The sequence below is a fragment of the Diadema antillarum genome, unplaced genomic scaffold (genome assembly GCF_040938485.1).
Source record: "Diadema antillarum isolate AM-2024a unplaced genomic scaffold, OU_Dant_1.0 seq00002156_RagTag, whole genome shotgun sequence".
NCBI classification, from domain to species: domain Eukaryota; kingdom Metazoa; phylum Echinodermata; class Echinoidea; order Diadematoida; family Diadematidae; genus Diadema; species Diadema antillarum.
In genome coordinates this window covers 101,945-126,033 of record NW_027272795.1, presented here as the reverse complement: position 1 = coordinate 126,033, position 24,089 = coordinate 101,945, and the positions used below count along the sequence as shown (strand labels likewise).

Genomic DNA, 24,089 nt, shown 5'->3' with positions numbered 1-24,089 from the left:
AACATTTTTTGGTGAGATAATGAGACACCACTTATAAAATATGAAAGAGCATGCAATTCCATGAGGAATTCAATGTTTATTTGATGAAAATTGGTTTTGAAATGGCTGAGATATCCAAAACAGAGCGATTCTAATAAAGACGTGAGTGTGGGACCCACCTTTTATTGCGATCGCTTTGTTTTACTTTGCTTTTGGATGTTTCAGTCATTCCAAACCTGATTTTCGTCAAATAAACTGTGGATTACTCTTAAAATGGTATGCTCTGTACTATTTCATAAATCTTTTCTTGGAATCTCGCAAAAAATTTAAAAGCCCAATTATCATCTCCGCCAATTCTGTACTATCCCTTTAACTATTCATATTACCCTGAATATTCATTTTCCTTACTTTTTCGATTGGGAATTTTCCAGATTTTCCTCCGAGGGCGTGCATCAAAATGTCGAATTTCACTCCTAAAAATGTAAAAGCTCCCTCCTGCGACAGTGGGATATCCCCTCCCTTGTGTGTCCCCCTATATACCTCCCCCCCCCCCCCCGAAAACTTTCTGTGCATGGCCACGCATGTATGCATGTTAGGGGTATCACATGCATGCGATGTCACTCCCCCCCCCCCCCCCCTCCTCATTTGTTTCATAAAATCGCCGCCACTGATTGCCGCCATTTCTGGTGATGCTACAATATGATAACATACAAGTCTTATAAAAACACAAAACGAGTTTCAACATTTAAACCAAAAAAGTCACACAGTCATTGACACTAGCCGAGATAAACTTCACATCTTGGGAGCCATCTTGGCGGCCATCTTTTTGGCCATTATAAAGTTATCACAAACATATTTGTGTTCGCAAGTGTTGGAATGACATCTCTTGAAGATGTTAACATCAATCATTCCAAGATACGTATGCAAACATCCTGACATTCAAGATGGGGAAATATTAGATTAACATTGTGGAAACTATTTTGATACCGTTCTTGCTGATTTGACAAATTCATTAAACTGGAATGTAAATGAAATACCATTATCGGTTCCATCATTCGAATAACCCTATCAGAGCACAATGTTTCACCATTTGTTAGGAAACAATAGGCCTTAAGGAATTTTAGGTTTTAGAAGCCATGAGAATATCTCAAAACCTTTCAACATGTTCAAGGACAAAAGAGTTGCTTCGCCCAGACTCGGATTCAGCGCCATAGAAAACGGGTAAAAACTTTAATGTGTTTCAATTTTCACCATTTATTAAAAAGATAAAATTTTCAGATATTGAAGCTATTTTGACGGCCATTTTGGTGACAAGCTCGTCGCTCATCTTAAATATCTCAAAACATTCAAAGATGAAAGAGCTGCATCATCCAAGTTCAGATTCAGTACCCGAAATAGGATTAGATTTTTTTTTTCAATTTTCACATTTATAAGGAAATAATAGGAATTTCAGATTTTGGCAGCCATTTTGCGGGCGTTTCGTATATCTCAAAGCCCTCAGGGATGCGTAAATTGCACCATCCAGATTCGGATTCAGAACCCTTGAAACATGACAAACCCTCAGAAACCAGTGGGCAGAAGGTAAAGAGAGGTTCAACCTCTGGTACCCATACTATCTTTACCTGTGAATGATAATGAACTATACGAAGAGCGTCGATGGGGGTAGAACCAACGAAAGGAATAGCCAACAAGCTGATGTCATCTTCATCTAAGGTGGAGTTCTCTGCTGTTGTACTATCAGGCATCCTGTACAATTTTGCGTATGAAATACGGGAGAGCTGCACAAAGAGACAAATCAAACATGTCGGGTCACGTGAAACCAGACTTTATGTGTAACTGCGTTGATGTGCACTTATGAGGACTTGCGTCTAAATAACGAATTCTGAGGATATTGCATCTGTATCGATACTTGATTTTATTCTCAGTGCTGTATCTTTATTTTTACTCTTGACATTTTTCTCGTGACGTCTTTAACCAAGTTAACGCTGACATCTTTACCCCGAACCCACCATCCTTTTGTAAATCACTGCGATTTATACCCATTTTCGTTCTTTTCCCCCTTGACTTTTGAAACGAAACAAATTGCTATAAACTTGTAAGAACATAAGACTTCCCGAATATACAATGTATTGTATTTTGATATGGTCATCATTCACTCTGGGCGTGTTTTGATACCCCAAATCGGTCACAAAAATGAGTATAATCATAACTTCATAGCAGGAAGCATTAACTTCGTATACGTATCAGCTAAACAGTATTTTGACAAATAAGAACTGAAATTATACTCCATGAAATCCGTGTAAATGATCTTTCTCTGAGGCTTAATCCTTTATCCTCGTAAATAGGCAAAGTGACTTCCCTTTATTACCTATATACTGTGGTGTGTGCTCTTAGCAAGCTAAGTGTCAATCGATACCATTACATATTGCCAATCTTTTAAACATTCAACCTCTTACACTTTCGTTTCTTCGACGTTCACATTCACTTTAAAAAGTGAGGTACTGGAAGTACCTCCTCACTTTCAGCAGAAGTCAAACCTGGCTATAGCGGCCACTCAAAGGAGAAAAAAACGGTCGTTACAGACAGGTGGCTGCTATAGACGCTGTCATTAACATGATTTTTCTGGGGGTGTTATTTTTGATTGGCCGTATACCGCAGGGGTCGCTATAGACAGGTGGCCGTTAAGGCAGGTTTTGACTGTATGCAGGACTCATTCTTGGAAACCAAATCAGCCGGGATCGAGGTGTCCACCCTTCTCCGGAGTAGCCTGACCCACCAGAAGAGGTTTTTGGGGTCTCAATTTGCATCATAATCTGTTCGTCATGACTGCTATGTCTGTTTCTATCTTTCTAAAAAAAAAAACAGGATTGAGTTGAATTGAATTATTGATCTAGATCCCTTGCCATAAATTTCATTAAACAATGTACGAAGAATGTTATTGAAACTCTCATCACACCTTACTCATTACACATAATACATTGTAGGTCTACTTGGAGCACGTGGAAACGTTATCCGAGAGGCTTCGACCGGGGCTTCCAATGAACAGACAGTGTTGTATCCAACAAAAAGAATCCGGACATTGCGTATTCCTAACGATGAATAATTATTGAAGGCTTTGTTTGCAGATAATATCATGCGAGCGCAGCAAGTCCCTTTTTACATTCTTGTACAAATTAAACTAATTAACTAACAAATAAAATCAAAGAACTTACTCTACTCTTCTTCCCCGAGCTACAGTAACTAAGTTCTGACTTTGTTTATATCGTTTTGGTTGGTTTTTTTTTTTCTAAATGCATTCATAATACATAATACGGCTGTACTTACATGGCAATTAAACACGTCGATGGAATGTGTGTGTTGGCTGCACTCCGCTGGGGCAGTAAATATGACAGAGTACATGCGAGCATACCATATCACAGAGAGAAGCAGCGAAACCAACGTCACCATGCAAACGAATTTGACTGCCTTCAATTGCCCATGTACCAGAAGCTGTCAAGTGTGTATAGAGAACGACTTCAGTCAAGTCGGATATATCTGACACTACGAGTATGAATGACGATAATGGCGAGTGTGATAATGCTGGCAAAGGGAACAATGACGATGAAAAATGGTTTGAAATTTAGGGGGAAAAGAGAAAAAGATGGCGGTGTTGGTAAAGAGTAGACAGCGTATTTAGACGGGTTTGAAAGCAGACGTAATACAAATTGAAAAGGCAAAGTTGGAGACACTAAGGAAATACTAAACATACACAGCGAAAAATTCAAACCGCTTGCCATCATAATATGAACGTATTAATAACATGCAACACTAAAGATTACTAAAGAAACGGGTTTTCATAACATGTGATAACATTCTATTTTTCAAATCACGCTGGCAATAAAAACATCGTTTTCTAGTTAATTCCTAATGACCGTCGCTCCAAAATACATTTTACATAATTTCGTTTTCTTTAATTCTGGACATAAAAGTTTACAAATACCGGTAATAACATCAGTAGACATGCAATGGCAAGCATCGTTGTATCACCTCAAACAATTATCTATTGAAGTGGGAAAATATATTTTGCTGAATTAGAAATAACATGCGTGTTGATTATTAAGATAGGATTGTCATCCTCACACAAAACACAATATTTGTCTTTCCGAAACAAGGATTCTGAATCGACCGTGTCTCTTAACAAACGTAGGAAACGAATTAACGGTAGAAAACCTTCATAAATGAAATTTTGTCAGACCTTGTTATCAAATGTATAGATGAACTTACCTCTTGAGATTGACACTTCATTGTTTGCGATCTCTCCTTCCCGCGGTTTCTCGTAAGAGATGACGAATTGAAAAAAAAAAGGCTTCTAGGTTATCTAGAAAAGCAAGATTGTGGTGTACAATAAAAGCTATTTCGCGTTTTGACAACTTAGTCCACAGTCGTATTCTGTGTATATTCTGAAGGAGTCGCTAAGTGAAAACATCTCATATAACGAATGCTGAAAGCACCAAATAGGCTATGCTTTGGCTTTGTGCAAATTGCATGGTACGACTGACGTTGATACAATACATAGGCACATCATTGAATGGAAGCCATGTAGTGTAGGGATATGCAAATTTCTTCAGCATCTGCTGCAAACATATGGCTTCACTAAATATGGCTTTCTCCTCAGTACCTATATGAAAGTCATATGCAATACATGCATTGTCACACATCTTTCATGGTATAAGACTACTGTATTACATAACAAAAAAACAATGACAAATTATATGGTTATAAAAGCAGTTATTATGCACTGATACTTCTGAAATGATACTCCTCGCACAATGTACATCTAGCATTACACTGTATATCCATTGATAATTCCTGTTTACCGGTACTTCTTTGAGAGACAACCCGTAAGTGTTATTCATTTTCGGTACATGTACGAAACAGATTTCTTCGAATATCCTCGTTCCTAACAATATTATTCTTGGTTTACTCCATAAAATTGCAGCTTCACTGCAAAAAGTCCGGTGTTAACTAGTGAACACCGAGCTGGTGTTAAATTTTCGGTGCTCATTTATGGTGTTAAATTAACACCTCCGGGTGTCACTTCCAAATATAAAACTGTTTTTTGAAGAGTTTCTTAGTAACTGCACTTCTTGTTGATTTTTAATTTAAACAAGACGATCAAGAATTTTACATTAAAATACTAGATTTTTTTTTTTTAATGTGAAAATAAATTTACACCACAGTAACACCAGCTGATGTGGTCTCTTATTAAAGCTGGACGGGTGTTAAACCATTGATACTAACACCAACAAATATCAAATCAACACCATGTGGTGTCATTTTTGAATTAACACCAGTACAGTGTCAAAATATCACCAGGTACAGTGTCAAATTAACACCACGAAGTGTCAGGTGAACACTTTTCAACACCATCACAGTGCATTTTCTACACCTGTGGGTGTGGTCCTCTATTAACACTTGATCGGTGTTAAATTTAACACCCATGGTGTTAAATCTAACACCGATGTTTTTACAGTGTTGCATGTTATTCTGTAGTTAACTGTCTCTCCCTCTCTCTCTCCCTTTCTCCCAATCTCTGTCTCTCTCTCTCTCTCTCTCTCTTTCTGCTCTGATTAGCAGATAAATAAGTTAGTTACTCTACAAAATTTAGCCTCATCGGATACTGTAGTTCTCAGGAATGTTTTCCATGTACGGGGATCATTGTTGAACTGAAGTCCAATCGAACCTACCGAGTGATAGGTTAGTTCCTAAAGAGATAAAGAAACTGACAGTCAATGAATACATGTCGTGATTCTGATTCTTAACACGTCATGAAGTGATCTATGAGGGGTGGGCCAGGGTCCTTTCAATTCTCCGATGTAAAACAAAGTTGTGGTAACATCGATTAATATAAATTTAGTTATATTCTTTAATTGAACATAGTATAGGCTTGCATTCAAGGTCCTACGAGTGTATGCATGCATGATTGCGAAAACGATGTTTCAGAAATGTCTTCTTCTTTGGGATTGAAATTGTATTGGAAGTAAAACGTTGGTCTCATTCGTTACCTTTCACAGAAACATACACTCACACACAACATGTAGCGTCTGATAAGACAGTTCGCATAATTAGCCCAAGTGCACATTGGTACACGTCATGACCTTTCGTTTTGCTCAGTTAGTTAGGCACTTCACACGTTTTCAAAACGGCATAATTAATAAGCTCGCCAAATGTAACGATTTATGGAATTCATGTCAAAATATGGAATTAATTTGCGTAGACCAGATGACCAGAATGATCCGTCTATTAACTCTTGGAAAACATCCATTTCATTGGTATGCATAGAATGCATTTAACAAGTTGTTTGTTATATCAATATTGTCAAATATCAGGTTTAGAATCGTCAAGTGGATGTGTCGGCAAGCACCATTTATGTATAAGGATAACACGAATGATCATTGCTTCACAGATTCTTATTTCAGTAAATTTACAAACCAACATACATGTTGGCACAAACGACCTTTTGTTCTGCTCATGTACAAACTGTAACTACGATCTAGCTTATTCACACTCGGTTTCCCATGCCTCTCTCACCCCTCACTGTTTTACGCACATGAACGTTCTCCTCTACTCTGTCCTAACATGAAAGAACGACGGAGACAATTAGGATGGAATTCAAAGTATTTATTTAGAACAGTTCTCATTTGTAAGTCAATGTTACAGTTTTATTTAACCCTAGTATACAGTAATACAACAGAACAATTTGAAATAGTATTACTTCCAATTAAAATGTTCCAATAATTACATCTAAACGTCAGTTTCATTTGAAACACATGCATATCTTCAAAACTTTCATAAAGAAAATGCGTTGACAATTTTTATATATCTGATAACTTCTCATAAACTTTTTGAATACACTTCTTATACACATGCAAAAACATATTCAAGACAAACAGCGCTTGGCTGAGATATAGTCACTATGCGTGAAAACCAGATATTAACGTCAAGAAATAGTCTATGAGAGCGGAGGTTGCTTTTCCTTGAGAAACGAAGATATTTGGTGGAAAAACTCTTTACAACTTTTTGAACTCACATCACGATAAAAATGATCTATCCCAAATAGTTTTGTTGCTTGAACATTTTGTCACTGGATTAAAACCTAGAAAATAGACGTTATACTAATCTAAAAAGTGTAGTGTGTTAATCAGGATTGAAACGGACACGAGACAAATTCTTCACTCCTTACAGAGATGGAGAGAGAGAAGTAAAATAGAGATTAACAAAATAATGTGTGTCCCTCCCCCCCCCCATAAAGGATCTTCAGGTAAGTATCTATGTGTGTGTGTGTGTGTGTGTGTGTGTGTGTGTGTGTGTGTGTGTCTTAAACATTCAGAACAGACTACCATGTACTGCTTTCCATTGAGGTACCTCAAAGTATCTGTAAAAGGATTTTAATAACATTTAAAATAACTTTACAATATCGTCCATCACACACACACAAACACACTCACACACACACACACACACACACACACACACATAAAAGATGAATTGGATCTAAAACAAATTTGGAACAAGAAATCAAGTCTTAATTTGCTATTATCTATCAATCAGTTATCCTATTGCCTGTTGGAAATATCACACACAGCTGGTATTACAAACCAGGCTCTTGAAGGAAAGATAGCCTTCAGACATCTGTGAGAATGAGGGATGGTAATTCATGACGTATCACTTTAAGCAAGCTGTGTATGCCAACATGTGTATGGGGATCACGAGTGCTTGATTAGCCTTGTTAATTCCAATGGCTACCGGAATTCAGTGTTACATGCTGAGGCCTATGCCTTTCTGACATTTCTGTTTCTGTGTTGAATTTCACTATCTATAAAATCCTCTACAATAACAAAAAGGTAATAAAAAATAAATATCAATCAGGCAATTTTGCTCTTCATCTTGATGTCATCATTAAGTGGTTTTAACAATTGGCAGTACTTCATTTTTCTCAAACAAAACTGAAACATCAATATTGCTTTTTGTTTCTAAAATGACATAGACATCACAAATATGTCAAGGTAGGATTATAAGTTTGAAGAAGCCACAAAAACAAACTGTAAAGAAAACACAAGAAAGATACATAGAAATATGCCAGTCCATGCAACTCCTACATTTCAGTAAGTGAATGAAATAAACAATAACAGCTGCATACTGCACAACACCAAAATGGACATGGGACTTTCTCAGGAAACGGTAGCAATCAATGAAATTTTGATGTTGTTGCTGTTGTTTTTGCTGCTGCTGCTGTTTTGTTGGCAAAACCTCATATCCAGTGATGCAGAAGGAAACAGGTTAATAGTGTTCACAAACATGCTTTACCTTAAATTTCAACAATTGTAGTACACTATTCAAATTCTTCTAGCATTTTGATAGGTATCAAGTAGCATTGTGACCATTTTATCAACCACGAGTTAATCAGGCATATGAATTTAACACAAACGACACACTGCCAAAAAACTATACAGGATTATTGATACTAAAACTGAACCCCTTATAAGCGGGAAAAGTAATATCAACATTGATGCATACTTGCTTTTAGTAAACAAAAGGTGAAAGGTATGTGAGTATTGAAGTATATTGTTACACTCGCAAAGAAAAAAACGAACAACAAAATAATTTGAAGCTTTTTTTATCTGCTGGTAGTTTTTACAAAACTGCCATGTTCATAGAGCAGTGAATTTTCTATTCAAATTTAGTTTAACATTACACTGAGGAGTGATAAACAGAAACACTTTAAATCTGAAGATTAAATTAACTTATTCCAAGATAACATAATCATTGAATTGCATGTATACAACACTTCTATTTTAATTGTACTTTGTACCAAGTTTTCGCATATATTTGTAAGAAAACGAAAATTGCACTTTTAATAAAACAATAAGAACATGCACTTGCTGTCAACAGCTATGATGCTAGCGTATCAAAAACTCTAAAATATTTCAGAGTTCATCTTATCATTCCACAGCAAACATATTGCTTTAGAGGTTGTGAAATGCAAGAGAATACTATAGGCAAGGTCTAAAACTGGAGTGGCAAATACCAAGTGAATGAAACTATTGTGCACACTCTTGGATTAACACTACTGATTACAGTTAACAATATTTGACGAAAGTTACTTTCAGCAGTAAAATCTACCAGGTTAAGGTACAGACGATGCAAACATGTTGAGAACTGCACTGGTACTTGTAGTTCCCATTCGTACATTGTTACAATGCTACAGAGCATTACTATTCTGATTATCCCTTTTCTGCTGTAAAAAAAAAAAATCAAATAGTTTTCACAGTTCAACTTTAAGAAGGGCAGGTGTCTTGGTCTTGCTGCCCTGAATGTGAATAGCTGAAAATGCCAATACTCCCTCAAAATTTTGTACAAATATAGCCAAGAGGTTTGCTATGAAAACCTTTACCTCCCAATAAAGTCATACCAGCCTTTTCCATGTTTGCTTATTTTACCAGGTCTATTTATTTAATTTTCTGTCAGTTTACACTTTAAGTTCCAAGAATTGTGGAAGAAGTTTTCAGTACTGATGCACTCTGAAACAAGACTCAATTTAGTAGAATCCAGTGTTTATCAGTGATAGCCTGAAAAAAAAGGTAATATTTTGTCACCAATTAACACCTGCATTAATAACTTTTAATAATATCACAAGCTCCAATTTCATGAGAGGTGCATATAGCCACCAAGGCAGGCTAAACTGTTATTTTAAATATCAAATACTAAATTATATTGGCACAAACATTTTCAGATATCATCTCTTTCTTACACATACTTCACCCTTCAGGGTTGAGTATATCCCCCCCCCCCAAAAAAAAAAAAGAAAAAAAAAGAAGAAAGATAATGATAGTGTACATTAATGCTCATGTTCAACCTGTTTGATATTTTCAATCAACTAGAAAACTATGTCCATTTGTAATGGGTACTTATAAAAATTGTTTCTCTTACAAACAATTTGTATGTTCCTTTCATACTTTTCAAATTTAAATCAACCAATTTAAACTGATATACCACAACAATCACCAACTCTACAAAATTCCATCCACTTTTCAATGATGACATTTCCATATATGAATACGTCAAGTAACTTTTAACTCTCAACTTGAAACTAGCAAACAACAAAATCAATAACTTGATAACTGAATATTATAGAATTAGTACAATGTAATACACATTTTCTTTTCAATGTATATGTATTATGTATATATATATCATATATATAAAGCTATCCTGTGGTCACACTTCTCTTATTGGTCTCTAAGTTTTATGAAAGCCTTTGATTATGAACAACTATAAACCTAAAATCACCACACAAGGTATGCTGAACAACCACACATAAATGAAATATTTGCTATCCTTCAAACTTTACTGCTGCAGAACTTACTACATGAGATCTGGGTAAAATGCTCATCAAAATATTTGTGGCAAATATTCAACTAACGTCTTCTGCAAATCTGCAGCATGTTAGCAATTTGAAAATAGAGAAATATCATCTCTTTGATAATGATAGATTACCATTTGCTATCTTTTTCTTTTATCCACACATCGGTGGTCAAACACTCTATTGATCACCAAACTATGCTGGAAAATGGATAGCTCTAGTTATTTCCCACATCAAATGAGATGGATAATCTAACTCGGTCAACAGAGTTCATCTTTGGTCACATGGTACCTCGCAGAAATATTCATCTCCAGACGAGTAAGCAATGAATAATTACAGATTGGACACTACATCCTTCATGCAGGACCAGAAATGCACCATTAATACAATGGTAAAGAGAGCTAAAGTACCTTTTTCTCCAGGCTTTCTCCAGAAAACCAGCCTTGTTTAGATCTAGTGCAGACATCATTTTCAGCCAGGCAAGATAATAAGAGAAAAGGACTAAAAAAATCTTCGAAGATGAATTTAAGTTTACGAAAGAAAGACTAACATCAAAGTGCAAAAACATAGTTTATCTCATCCCAAAGGTTTACTTGCATCTTAATTATTTTGGCTTTGTTTTATGTTTTTTTTTGTCAAAGATGAAAAACAATGCACTACTTTTATTTTGCACTAGGCTAGCACTGTCTTTCTCAAGCTGGTGAGTCACTTTATGCCAAGTTTCTCAAACTGACGAAATAAGTTTACATCAATGCAAGTATTTATGCATTCAGAGAGTGTTTGTAAATTGAGATGTTCTTTACTTTAAAAAGTAAATCTAAACAATGAATGTCTTTTCACAATGAACCACAGATCATGTTTGAATCTTTCCCTTCAGCAGATCAAATATATACTAAAAGTATGCTAAGTGTTGATCAACACTGATCAAAAGGTGGAAAATATCAACATTTTCATAAAACTCTGAATAGATCAAACAACTTTCTTACAGGTACCTTGCTATACAATGGCAGAGAGAAAGATTAATCATACCTGTGTCTTTTTCTGAAAAATTTACTTCAGCAGAAGACATGACAAAAAAAAAAAAAAAAGATGTCAGCTAAATCTGGCATACTCCAATCAGTATTCTTGGAAGAATCCCAGCTGATGTGATGGATTCCTCTGTAAGTCCAGGAAAGGTAGACAAGAGAAGCTGAAACATCATTTCTTCTTTGATTCTTGCTTTGGTCCATTTCCTTGTGGCTGACGAAAGAGAAAATAAGGATGCAGAGAGAACCAGAGAACATGAAAATATACCCCCCCCCCCCAAAAAAAAAAAAAAAAAAAAAGAGTATGGTGGACTTTTTCTTCTTTCTTTTCTCTTTTGACCAGCCACAAGATGTTGACAAAGTCATTGGTCATTTATGGCTGGTGTAGAATGAAGCAATTACCCCATACAAAGCTCAGTGTCTATTATAAACTAATGCATGCAGAGTTATTCTACCAACTGATATCAATGACAGCAGGTTCAATGCCAAAAAAGAAAATGGCAATAAAAATGAAGTGCATGTGTGAATGGTGAGCTGCCTGTGCTGGATATCACTGCCAACACATCACAATACTGAGAAGTCCCACACACTACCGCCTACTGGTAGTTGGTAAATGTTTTGGTTGCACAATCGGCAATTCTGTCTGAAACTGGTATGAAAACATTCAGTCTGGTAGGGAAATGAAATCCCTGTGATTATCTCTCTAGACTTAGTTTTAATGTATATTAGACATAGATGACCCAAAAAAAAATGGAAGTGTTTTAGCAAATCTACACATGTATTTCCTGATAAACTGTTTCTGTGCCACGGATTTAGGACAGTGTGTACAATACTTGTATGAGGCTTTTTGTGCCAAACGGCACTCGAATCACATAAGGGTTTATCCTCAAGTTTATCCTCAAGTTCATCCTACTTTAAACAGAACTTGCTGGTGTGATATGTACGATCAAAGTCGTTTTCTATGAAGAAAAGAGAAAACGTATCAGAAATTCACCAAGAACTTTAGCAAAAATGTCATGAAATTTAAAAAAAATATGGTTATTCCTTTCCTTCATTTAAAATCTTAAAATGATTCAGAGCTTAATAGTCAGTAAGATGTTTCTGAAATTAATATGCCCAAATATCGAACTATAACAGTGGGAATTTTTTGTGCATTACACATGACATAAAACTAGCACAAAAATAAAAGCAAGCACATATATTTGCTTGTAATAATGAATTATGTAATGATAATTCATTTCTTTGATTCCATGGAATAAAAAAAATAAAAAAACTGTTTTACCGAACTGAGCACAGAAAATAACCCACACAAAAATGTTCACTTTAACAATAAAAGACAGATGCCTCTTTACCTGTAGAATGGAGAACGAGCATGTGAGGTCTTGTGTAACAATCATGACTCCACCGGCATTGTCAAACTCTCCACAGTAATTTGGAGCACTGAACAGCGTCACCAACTTTCTTTTCTGGAAGAATTGGTAGCCATCCTCCACAACCTGCAAGAGAAAATACAGATGAAGATAACTAGTCGAGAAAGTTGCTAGATAAGAATTTTTAGCTGTCAGATCCTGAGAGAAGAGATTCTCAGCTTTAGTATAACTCATTAGATTTGGAGAGCATTTATTATTGTAATTATTATCATTATCACTATTTATATCATTTGGCATTTCATTCGTCTCCACATATACAATCAAAAAACAAATTTAATTCAGCATAACAAACATCAAAATAAATCATATCATAGTCATTAAGAAAAAATGGAAAAATAGGCCTACATCGCGACATAACAAACTGGGCTGCCAGGGGCAAGAAAGGAAAACGTATTTACCATGACCCACAGGTCTTCTAGCCATCCAAATCAAATGATAAAAACTGAATCATGGTATGTTGGAATGCTACTTCACACTAGAAATATCACTGAAGGTGTTAAAATAAATACACCCTAGCAAACACTTCTGTACTGGTACACTGCTGACAATAATAAAGAGTGTTGTTTTACCTTGGAAACATTCTTTCAACTTCTATCAAAAGCAAGGTATCCTGCAGAACTACATATCATTATGATCATATGTGCTTAATTTCATATTGTTCAAAAATGAGGGAGTACAATGCAGTTTGATCGACAAGACTGTGATGTTTTGTATTAAAAATAGATGCTACTATGGCAATATATTTCATGATACTGACAAAAATGGTGTCTGTCACAACTGCTCAATATGGCAATCATATGTGTAAAATCCCAGCTCAACTACTTGAAAATTTGACCATTTCCATCTACAAGATTCACATATAAAATGCTCTAGCTTGCCACGCAAAAAATAAAAAAATAAAAAAATGTGTATTTCTATCAAAATTTTGTATGATTTTGATCGTATGTCCCGAATTCCATGTCCCTAAGTTTCTCAAAAAACTAAGAGTATTTTGATCAATTAAATTTTGTATGATTTGTATACAAAGTGCTGTCTGGAATGCACTACCTCAGCATGTTCGTAATTTACAAAAAATAGTTACTTTCAAAAGGTCGATCAAACATATTCTATTATCAGCTTCACGCTGAACTCCTGGATATTATTAACTATTAAAATTGCTGTGATCATATATTTCCCCTGAAATCGACATTTGAATGGGATTTATGAGAAATTTAATCAATTTAATCATAGTCTGAGAGCTGGCTGCTGGTCAATTTACCCCATCAAGCCCAAAAGGTTTCACCCCTCAGAGTTGCTGGGGCCACCCTTCTCATTAAAAAAATGCCTGTCAGCCTGGTCCCTGAGGGCGGGTTCGGCCCCCAGGGACCCCCCGAAAAGGCCCTCCGGCGGGTGTAATTTACCCCATGGAGCCCATGGACCAAACTTGGCCTATATGAATGTCCTATGGGTGTACATAATCAAAATATAAAAACTGACAAAATATCTGGTCGGGAAAGGGGTTGCCAGACCGCTTGTTTGCAGGCATAAAACCTTGTTTTTGGTCAAGGTGTCTGCGCCAAGACTACACTGTCCCATAGGCCCTGTACTGTAGCGTCTCCCTACAGGCTGACGGACAGTGCCGGTTAGTGCATGAAGTAGTCTTGGCGCAGACTCCTTCACGCGAACAAGGGTTTGTGCCTGCAAACTACCCGTTATACCCTTGGACCCAGGGTTGTTTGCATGCACAAATTGACCACACACACACACACACACGCACACACACGCACACACACGCACACACACACATTCACACATGACTCTATGTATACTAAGTATACCGTATTAAACACAAAACATGTTCAGTGGTTTCTCCATACAGCAATGATACCTTGCACATATTAAATGTCAGACCTATAATTATTATGTTCATAACTTTTGAATGTTTTACATCGATACTATCAGTGAACCTTCAAGCAGGAACACTGAAGAGATTTTGAAATTTGTGTGAAATTGTATTGTGTTTTAATGGCCACACAACCTGCTTACCCTTTATTATGTATCCACCATACAAGACAAACATGTATATATTATATATATACACATATTTTTGGAATATGCTGAAATAAACCCTTTGTTGTGAGTAGACTTCAGTTTCTCAAATCATGCATTATACTGTATGATAGACTAAAATGTGAAATTATGTTTGATATTATATGAAATAAATTCATGCCAAATACTGGTCAGTTCAGGAATCATAAGACTGCAACTGAAACATGTGCAATGCTTATTATGGGCCTACATTATACATAATTTATGTAAGCTTTAGTCTTCCATAGAGTATGATGCATGGTTTGATGTGTAATTGCCATGGTTTTGAATGGCAACTAAATTATAAATATGAACTAGGACCTGCATTGTAACTGTATGTGACACCCTGGAAGTATTATCTTTTTTTTTTTTTTTTTTTTTTTTTTTGGGGGGGTAGACAAAGTATCTCAATGAGGAGTTGACAAAAATTCTGATACAAAAGAGAACACAACATGTAAATGCTCTCAACGTGTATGCCATATTTTTTTTATTTAAAAAAAAAAATGTGGTACTGATGCAGACAAGTTGGTAAGAAACTATGAAAATTCTTGTTTTTTTCAGTGTCTTTTTGTTTTGTGTGCATGTATATATTGTGGGCATCTACATTATATGTCTCTGTCTGGCTGTGCCCAATGTACCTTGATGAGTTTGGAGGTAGTGCATTATCCAAAGCAAAAAGTAATTTTTCTGTCTTAGCTTGTGTTTTACCTGGTGTGCCCTGACAATGAGACTGAGGTCATTCTTCTTCAGGAACTGTCTGACCACATCACCACCAAAGGTGTAGGAGACTCCTCGGTCATTCTCACCCCACCCGGTGATGTCCTGTCAGGGTACAAATTGTAAGATGACACAAAGAAAATGTGAAATAACATTGAGACATCACACACTCATGGCATGCTGAAAAACAGCTGTCCAGCTGAAAGCAGACTTTTAATCAGTGTATGAATTACTAGAAATGTCGCTATGGCGACTGATGCCTCCGCCATAATGCATGATTCTCCCAATACAATGTCTTCACAATGTGTGATGACAGTTTCACATAGCTGGCAAAATATTGAAATGTCAGGTTTATCAGAAATATCTTGAATGTTCACTTTTCTTGAACTGGGTTTGCTATAATTGCCCAAGAGTGCAGGTACACATATTTAGGGAATTGAGAATTTTTACTTGACTTCTGACCGACCCTTTTATAAGTTTATGCATTGAGTAATTTCCAAGGTATGAAGAAAGAGTGTAATTACAGTACAAAATAGATTTTTTTGGGGGGCATTGAAACCTGGCCTTTGACCTTTGACCTTCTGGCTGGAAATTTCCCAGGGAATCTCCATTAGGTAATGCATGAATAAGTTTTAAAACTAATAATGCAAGCATTGCATATATACTAGTATATGAGGGAAATAGCAAAATTTTGAGAAGTTGACCTTGACCTTTGACCCCTGACTATTGACCCATGACCCCTAAATTCCCCAGATAATCCCTGCCAGTCAGTACATGCGTATGCACCAAGCTCCACGAAGATACATTGAACCATTTGCGAGAAAAGTGATATTGCAACATTTTCACCGAACCTTTGACCCTTTGACCTTTGACCTTATGACATGAAACTCTCTCTGGACAATCTTTACGCAGTAGTACATGTCCACACCAAGTTTCAAGAAAATACCTTTGGGCATTGCATAGATATGGGGAAAATTGCAACATTTGTAGCATTTGACCTTGACCTTTTGACCTTTGACCTCTTGCCAATGTCACTGAAATTGACTCAACTAATTGTCCCATCATACATCATCCTTGGACCAAGTTTGGTGAACGCTGCTTCATCCAGTTTTGAGTTATCACGTAAACAGATAAATTTTAGGATTTGACCTTGATCTTTGACCTTTGACCTCTGTCCAATTTCACTGAAAAACTAATCAAGCAATTGTCCTATCATACATCATCCTCCAACAAAGTTTGGTGAAATTTGCTCTATCCAGTCATGAGTTATCGCGTAAACGGATACAATTTCATGATTTGACCTTGACCTTTGACCATTGACCTTTAGCCAATTTCACCCCAAATCTAATCAAATAATTGCCCCATCATACTTCATACTTGGACCAAGTTTGGTAAAATTCCAGTTAATATTACTTAAGTTATCGCGTAAACGAAAGCGGACGGACGGACGTACGTATGGATGTACGTACGGACGGACGGACGGACAACCCGAAAACATAATGCCTCCGGCACCACTTCGTGGCGGAGGCATAAAAATAAAAATCAATTAGATTTGATTTTCACTTTGCAAAATGAATGTAATATGAAATTGGAGAAAAGCAGAAGGGCTTTGGGCAATATTTAAGCTTCAATCTTTCCGTGCAATGTGTTCCTGACTAAACTAGAACTATCACTCAATGTGATTTAATACCCCCACCTACATGTAACACTGAGAGAGTTACGTGTAGCTCTACTAGCAATTACTTTGTTTTTATTGCAAAAAGAACAAAAAAATACCATGGCAATGTACTGCTCAACATTGAATAAAGGTATATTTTGCTCACTGATAGTCACATGTGCCATATCTCAAGTCAAATGCTCAAAACCTGAGGGAGCAAGATAAGTAAATCTGCAATTTCTATGATTTTCATTTAAAAAAAATGCAGTTACCATGGCAACACAATGTTTGACATTAACAAAAAATTAAGATTGCACAAATATATATCATAGCTGTCACATGTGCCAAATTTCAAGTCAAATGCTCAAAAGCTGAGGGAGTTAGCTGAAATCACATTATCGCATGATTTTCATTTAAAATATGCTGTTACCATGGCAACATATTTTTCAACAATGAAGAAAGATGAATTTTGCACATCTAGGTAATATAGTGGTCACATGTGTCAAATTTGAAGCCAAATGCAAAAAAAAAAACTGAGTCAGCTGAACCAAAATTGTATAATTTTCATTAAAAATATACTGTTACCATGGCAACATATTGTTCAACGATGACGAAATATAGATTAAACCCTCGCAAAAATAACCACTTTATATAGAGTATACCCCCGTACACACTATGTGTTGGTGGGGGTATAATAAATTGGTTATGTTCGGCTTCCAGATAAGGGAATATCGGGTAAACAGCATGCTATATAAACCAACTGGGCAGTGTTTCACAGCACACCTAGCATCAACATATACGCCACATCCCTTTGGAAGTTATGAGCAATTATCCTATAAAAGCTCTCTATGACAAATTAGCCAATTATGGACGATAGTTAATCAGCAGGGGAGGAGCTACATAAACATTGACTGTCATTCGGATAAAGTAAAGGTAACAGGCTTTTGACAAATTGGCACTTAGTCGAAGCAGCCTTAAAGCAGCCATACCACAATTCACACTGCGATGAACTCTAACATACAGCACAATTTCGTACTGTTCTCCTGCGGACTCTACAGAACAATGGTAGCTTATGGTAGTTTACATTTGGGAAATTCAATCTGGTCATTAAACACCAAAGTCACACAGAAATCAGACGGCAAATTCAATATTTTGCAATTGGTGGTGTCACCCTCTTGTGTAAATGGTGCACTATGCTGGCCATGTCTGTGAGTTGTTTTTGTATTAAAGTTCCTGGAGAACTGCAATGAAATTGTTTAATTGTGTCCTTCTAAACTAGCATGGTGGCAGCAGCGAAATTGCAATAATCAGCATCAAACTGAAATGATAAAGGATTATGAAAACAAGCAGGCAATGCAATTTGCATTTAAAGGTAGAAATTTATGTCACTTTACATTTCAATTTAAGACACTTGTATGAATAGCTAGGGGATTTTTTTTTTATGTTCTAATTCTTTATCGTAACATATGTATATCTATGACAGCACTAAGCTTTAATAGTATCCATCTAGATAGCAGAGGACACTGTTGAGGTATCAGTTATGTGCCAAATTGTGTAACAGCAACACAAACATTTCCCAGAATCAAAATAAAGAATTTAAAGCTAATAAAACAATTGCACAGTAGTAAGGTTTGTGGCAGTTATTGTCATGTTCACAGAAAATGCCTTCAAATGACACTTCTTCTTTACATCATGTAAAATCTTCATCAATTTCCCAATTCTTGCATTGACAGCTTTATAATACATGTACTTAGACAAACTTTTAGGTGATGTGTGTAACAGGATCACAAAGTATTCAATGACTCTGCCACGACTAATCTTACTATAGACTGGTTTGCCTTTTAATAGGAGATGTAGATGAACTGCTGAGCAAAGACCATTTGCCTGTAGGCCTTGCCTTTCTCGTCTCTGTTTACATAGGAACAAGCTATATATAGCTGCAGGAGGACAGATACGTTTCTAGTATGCTCTGCAGCATACAATTACTTCTAGATCCACAATCATGTGATCAAATTTTTTTCAGGGGAAAACTATAGGACTGCCATACTGCATGAAAGTTGAGACATATACACCACAGTGAATGGTATAAGACCCAGTCAGGCGCCTGTTGATTCTACAAGTGTATGAATGCAGTGTTAATGCTCTGTGCATAAATCTCCATTCTTACAGTGTACACATATGTTGTTCCTTTGTTAATTGTACATTTGTCCACGAAAAGGCCACAAAGCAAAATATCATTGCCTGAGAACAAGAATTAAGGGTGTTACCCCAATTTGGGGGTATCGAGTTATTGGTATCACACTGTATAGCTTGATCTCCTCTATGTCATAGCGTAAATTTTTGATTGTTTTCATTGTCATTAAAATGCTAAAGATAAAAACCTACAAGAATAATATTTTGCCTGATTTGGGGACAATGTTTATAAATCTACCCACTTTTGAGTTAGTAAACTTTTTATTTCATGAAAAGTGATTGTTCTGTTTTTGTTTGTGCTGAAATATTAGAATGCAATACTGCCCAACTGGTTCTCAGCTGATGATATGTGATTTAGTGATTTAAACACTCAAACTTGTAATGAAAATGGATGATTCCATGAAGTTGGGGCACAAAGTGTTACATTTTAGCATAACTCAATACTAATTATGCTATACATATATTGTTCATAGCTTTATATTTGTATTGAGACCATACATTTTCTTGGAAATTTTGTGCCATTCAGACTCAATTTTGATGAAGTTATTAAAAAAAAAATGTAACGGTGTCCTGTAGCATCGTGACGTGTCCATGTAGCATCGTGATAGTTAAAATCTGGTCCTAAAAGACAAATTGATGCAATTAGCTTGACCAAAATTTGATATAATATGCATAATTACTTGATTAGTCAGATAGCTAAATATCTTTACTCTCCTTTCCACAGTCTTACTTTTACAAGAAAATTACAAAATGTGTCACTATGCTACGCGGTGTCCACCAAATGTAACAAAAAAGGTCACCGTGTAGCATTGTGATACATTTTGTAATTCATTTTGTAATTTTCTTTTAAAATTAAAACTGTGTACAGGAAATTTGAGATATTTAGCTATCCGACTAATCTAGTGAATATGCATATTGCATCAAATTTTGGTCAAGCTAATTGCCATAATTTGTCTCTTAAGACCAAATTTTAAAATATCACGATGCTACATGGACACGTCACGATGCTACAGGACACTGTTACATATTGTTTAATAACTTCATCAAAATTGAATCTGAATGGCACAAAGTTTCCAAGAAAATGTGTGGCCTCAATGCAAATGTAAAGTCTACAAACAATAAATGTATAGCATAATTGATATTGAGTTATGCTGAAATATATTTTTCAAATATCACGATGCTACATGGACACTGCCCCAACTTCATGGAATTACCCAAATGTATAATTTTGACGGCAGTGAACAGGTGAATCATGACGCACTATGTGAGAAGTAAATGTGAGGACTGCAGCACTTTGGTCTCACCTTGACTGATGATTTAATTACTGGAGCTGTAGAGAGCTCCGGCACATTCAGCTTGTAAGCTGCTAGATTTGCAGTTAAGTTATGAGGGGATTTCTTTTTTTCTTCCAATATGAACAGTAACAATCATTAAAACTGTGCATGGAATTAAAGTATACTTTGACCACAGCACTTTCCAACAGCAGCAGAGGTAATTGAAAACACAATGCAAATAGAAGAATGTTTCTGGCTCTTTTGATAATCATAAGAACAAGAAAAAAAACACCTTTATAATAAGAGTAGTATAATGTGTTCGAGCTTGAATTTCAATGTCTACCTCAAGGAACATGTTAATTTCAACAATCTTGTTTGAAGCATACACACTCAGTCAAAACTACACTGCATGCAAGCAAGGCCAGAATTCCTTTGCGATGTAAATTCCCTCAATGAATTTAATACTGCATTTATAAGGTTTAAAAGCTTGCATGAACATAAGGTTCAAAAAGTGCAATTAGATGGCACAGTATTCTATCAGAAATGTGTATTTTGTCTGTTCAGCTGAGAAACTGCACGCAACAGTACTTTTCAAAGGAATTACCCATACTGCATGAAAGCCAACACTATTGCAGGTAAATATTTGACATTAGTGTGCATCTAAGGTCATTTCAAATACTACTGTGAGAATACTGCCATTAATAGAAGATAACAATAATAATAGTAATGAAGATTTTTTAAAATTCCTAAAAGGCTTCCTAAAGATAGCATGTCACGTGATGGAAACAACTGAACTCATTAATGCTAGAAACTGACCTGACATTTACAAGCAAAATTCCTGCTGCAAATATGTTTTACTCAGGTACATTCAAATTTTTATCAAACATCAAATGCATTTCCCATTAACCTCAGCCCAAGGATACTCTGGACTAGTCTGCAACGGGTTACGGCCCTTTATTATTCAGTCTCAAATCGGTTTGCCTGTTTTCCAGCCATGATGTGAATGTACAAACAGTACAATACAGTAAAATGTCAATTTTTTGCGTGATCAAAAACATATTTGCGGGTTCTTGAATTCTTAACCCAATCAAATGTGCAGAGAAAGTTATGAAGATATTTTTGCGGGTTTTATAATTCATGCTAATCAGAAGTAGCACAAAATATGCACACACAAAAATGTTTGTGTTTAAAGTAACCAGCAGCTATGAAATTTGGACATACTCATGAATAAAATGTCGCTACAGCATGAACCAAGTCTTCAGAGTGGGTAATTCCACTCATTGTTCCATGAACAAGAGTCTACGAAAGACTCTTACAATTGTACATTGAAACTCTCTATATAGAACTCCTGTGTAAGAATTTTCATGAAACATTTTGATAGGAAGAGAACATCCAGTCTGGATGAGTTAATTGAATATGATTGTAATGCTGAGAATTTTTTTCTTCTTCTTCTTCTTCTTCTTCTTTTCAATTTGTCCTTAACTTAGAAGTCTTACCTGGCAGGATTTGTAGATTTTGTGATGCAGCTTAAGCACACACACACACACACACACACACACACACACACACACAGACATACGCATTCATTCTAATACCTTTGAATTTAAAGCAAGATATTATGTTAAGAACTGCTTGCACTTCATGGAACAGCATAATATAGGTTCTTTATAACAAGCTGAACCTTGTTGTGTTTTGTTGTCTTTGTCAATGAATTTCAGACAATTCTCCCATTTGAGAAATGGAAATCAAGCAATAGTTCTCAGCTTATCAATAAAAGCTATTATATCTCAATGTGTCATAACTGCAGCCCTTGCAATCACTCCTAGAGAGCAATTTACATCTGTTTTATCACATTTTTTCTCCATTGCCTAGGGCATGTCTCATTCCAACACACAAGACAAATGTGAATTTAGGTACATAATGACAAACAGGTGCTCTCTGTAAGACCTCAGAACTTTTACCTCTTGATCAATGGCCTATTTTTTGAAAATCTGCACCTTAAAGCCTTTTTCCATCAATCTCTAGTGAAATTGCTTTCTATTGAATGTGTACACATTCCTCCTTTTTTTCTGATTTTCTGAGAGATTTTTGTACTTCTATATAGAGCGTCCTGTCTGTCTTTCCAAATATGTCTCAACAAATGTGTAATTGTACACATTTGTTTATAAACAACTCTAATTACTGCAAAGTGTACCTATAATTTATGACACATCCTGCAGTTATTTTCATGTGTTTGTTCCCCATCAAATCTTTTTCATCACAAGACAGTAGAAATGTCTGTATGTTCATCTTGCAAGCAATAATTTTTTGGGTATTGTCTTCATATTTGGTTTTGAATCTAAATTTTGTGCTGGCTAAGATAGAGTTGTTTATCAATTGGTAACATAACATTGGTTATAAACATTGATTGTGAGCGCTTTGAGCAACTTTGTGTGGAAATGTTGTGCGTTACAAATGTCTAGAAATTATCATTATTATTATCATTATTATTATTATTATTATTATCATCATCATCATTATCATTATTATTATTATCATTGTTATTATTATTCTATCATTCCAGTATTAAGAGAAAGCACTTGCAGATTCTGTATCACCTTGTATTTATGCTGTATATAAAAAAAAAGATTTTTTTTTTTTTTTTTTTTTTTTTTTGGGGGGGGGGGGGGTTCCCTACCTAATCTACACAGAGAAAGTACCTCCTTTGTATAAACTGTTATACTGCTGTACACTGCAATACAATCCTATGATGTACCATGGAGTTTTTTCCCCTCTCTCTCTCTCTCTTTCAAGCACTGGCTGTCATTTTAAATCCAGAGGTGCATTTCTCTCATCCAATCTATCCATTCCCTTGAATCCTGGCCTATACAGCCAATCCATCTGTCTCCCTCCCTGATGAGAGGCAGTGGGGTGTCTACTACTATCTTGATACCCTGCTTCTTTTCCCCTCTATGACATGACATGTGTGGTAGGAACAGCACACACCAGATATTGATGTTGGATTTGTGTTGTTATGTAGTATGAGAATCCACCAAACCACAGATGCAACTAAAGCAGGGTCCATTTACAAGGGTACTCTGCCTAAGCACAGTACACGGCGGCTTGTGGTTATACTATTCCCTGGTGGTGTACACAAATGCCCTGCATTCCTAAATGTCATTCCTTCACAAACAGGTATCTTGTTTCCAGATGGAACGTTTCAGTAAACAGGGCAGCCATTCAGCTGGGAATGATAACCACTGCATTAAACAATTTACACAGCATCGCTATCACCAATCCTCAATCACAGTGGTAAAATGTTTATTTGGACACGTCTGATACAGTGTGAAGTGCTTGCATGGTTTA

At 35.9% G+C, this 24,089-nt stretch overlaps 1 protein-coding gene across 1 annotated transcript in view; it reads right to left on the bottom strand.

Moving 5' to 3' along the window:
• Positions 1 to 11,043: 11,043 nt before the first annotated feature.
• Positions 11,044 to 24,089, bottom strand: part of LOC139714076 (uncharacterized) — a 45,708-nt gene continuing 32,662 nt past the window's right edge. The window contains exons 6-8 of the mRNA XM_071625802.1: positions 15,612 to 15,725; positions 12,759 to 12,902; positions 11,044 to 11,620 (exon numbers count right to left, since the gene is read on the bottom strand). Coding sequence (XP_071481903.1) covers positions 11,579 to 11,620; positions 12,759 to 12,902; positions 15,612 to 15,725 — 300 coding nt within the window. The 3' untranslated portion in view covers positions 11,044 to 11,578. The remainder of the gene's footprint in view (positions 11,621 to 12,758; positions 12,903 to 15,611; positions 15,726 to 24,089) is intronic.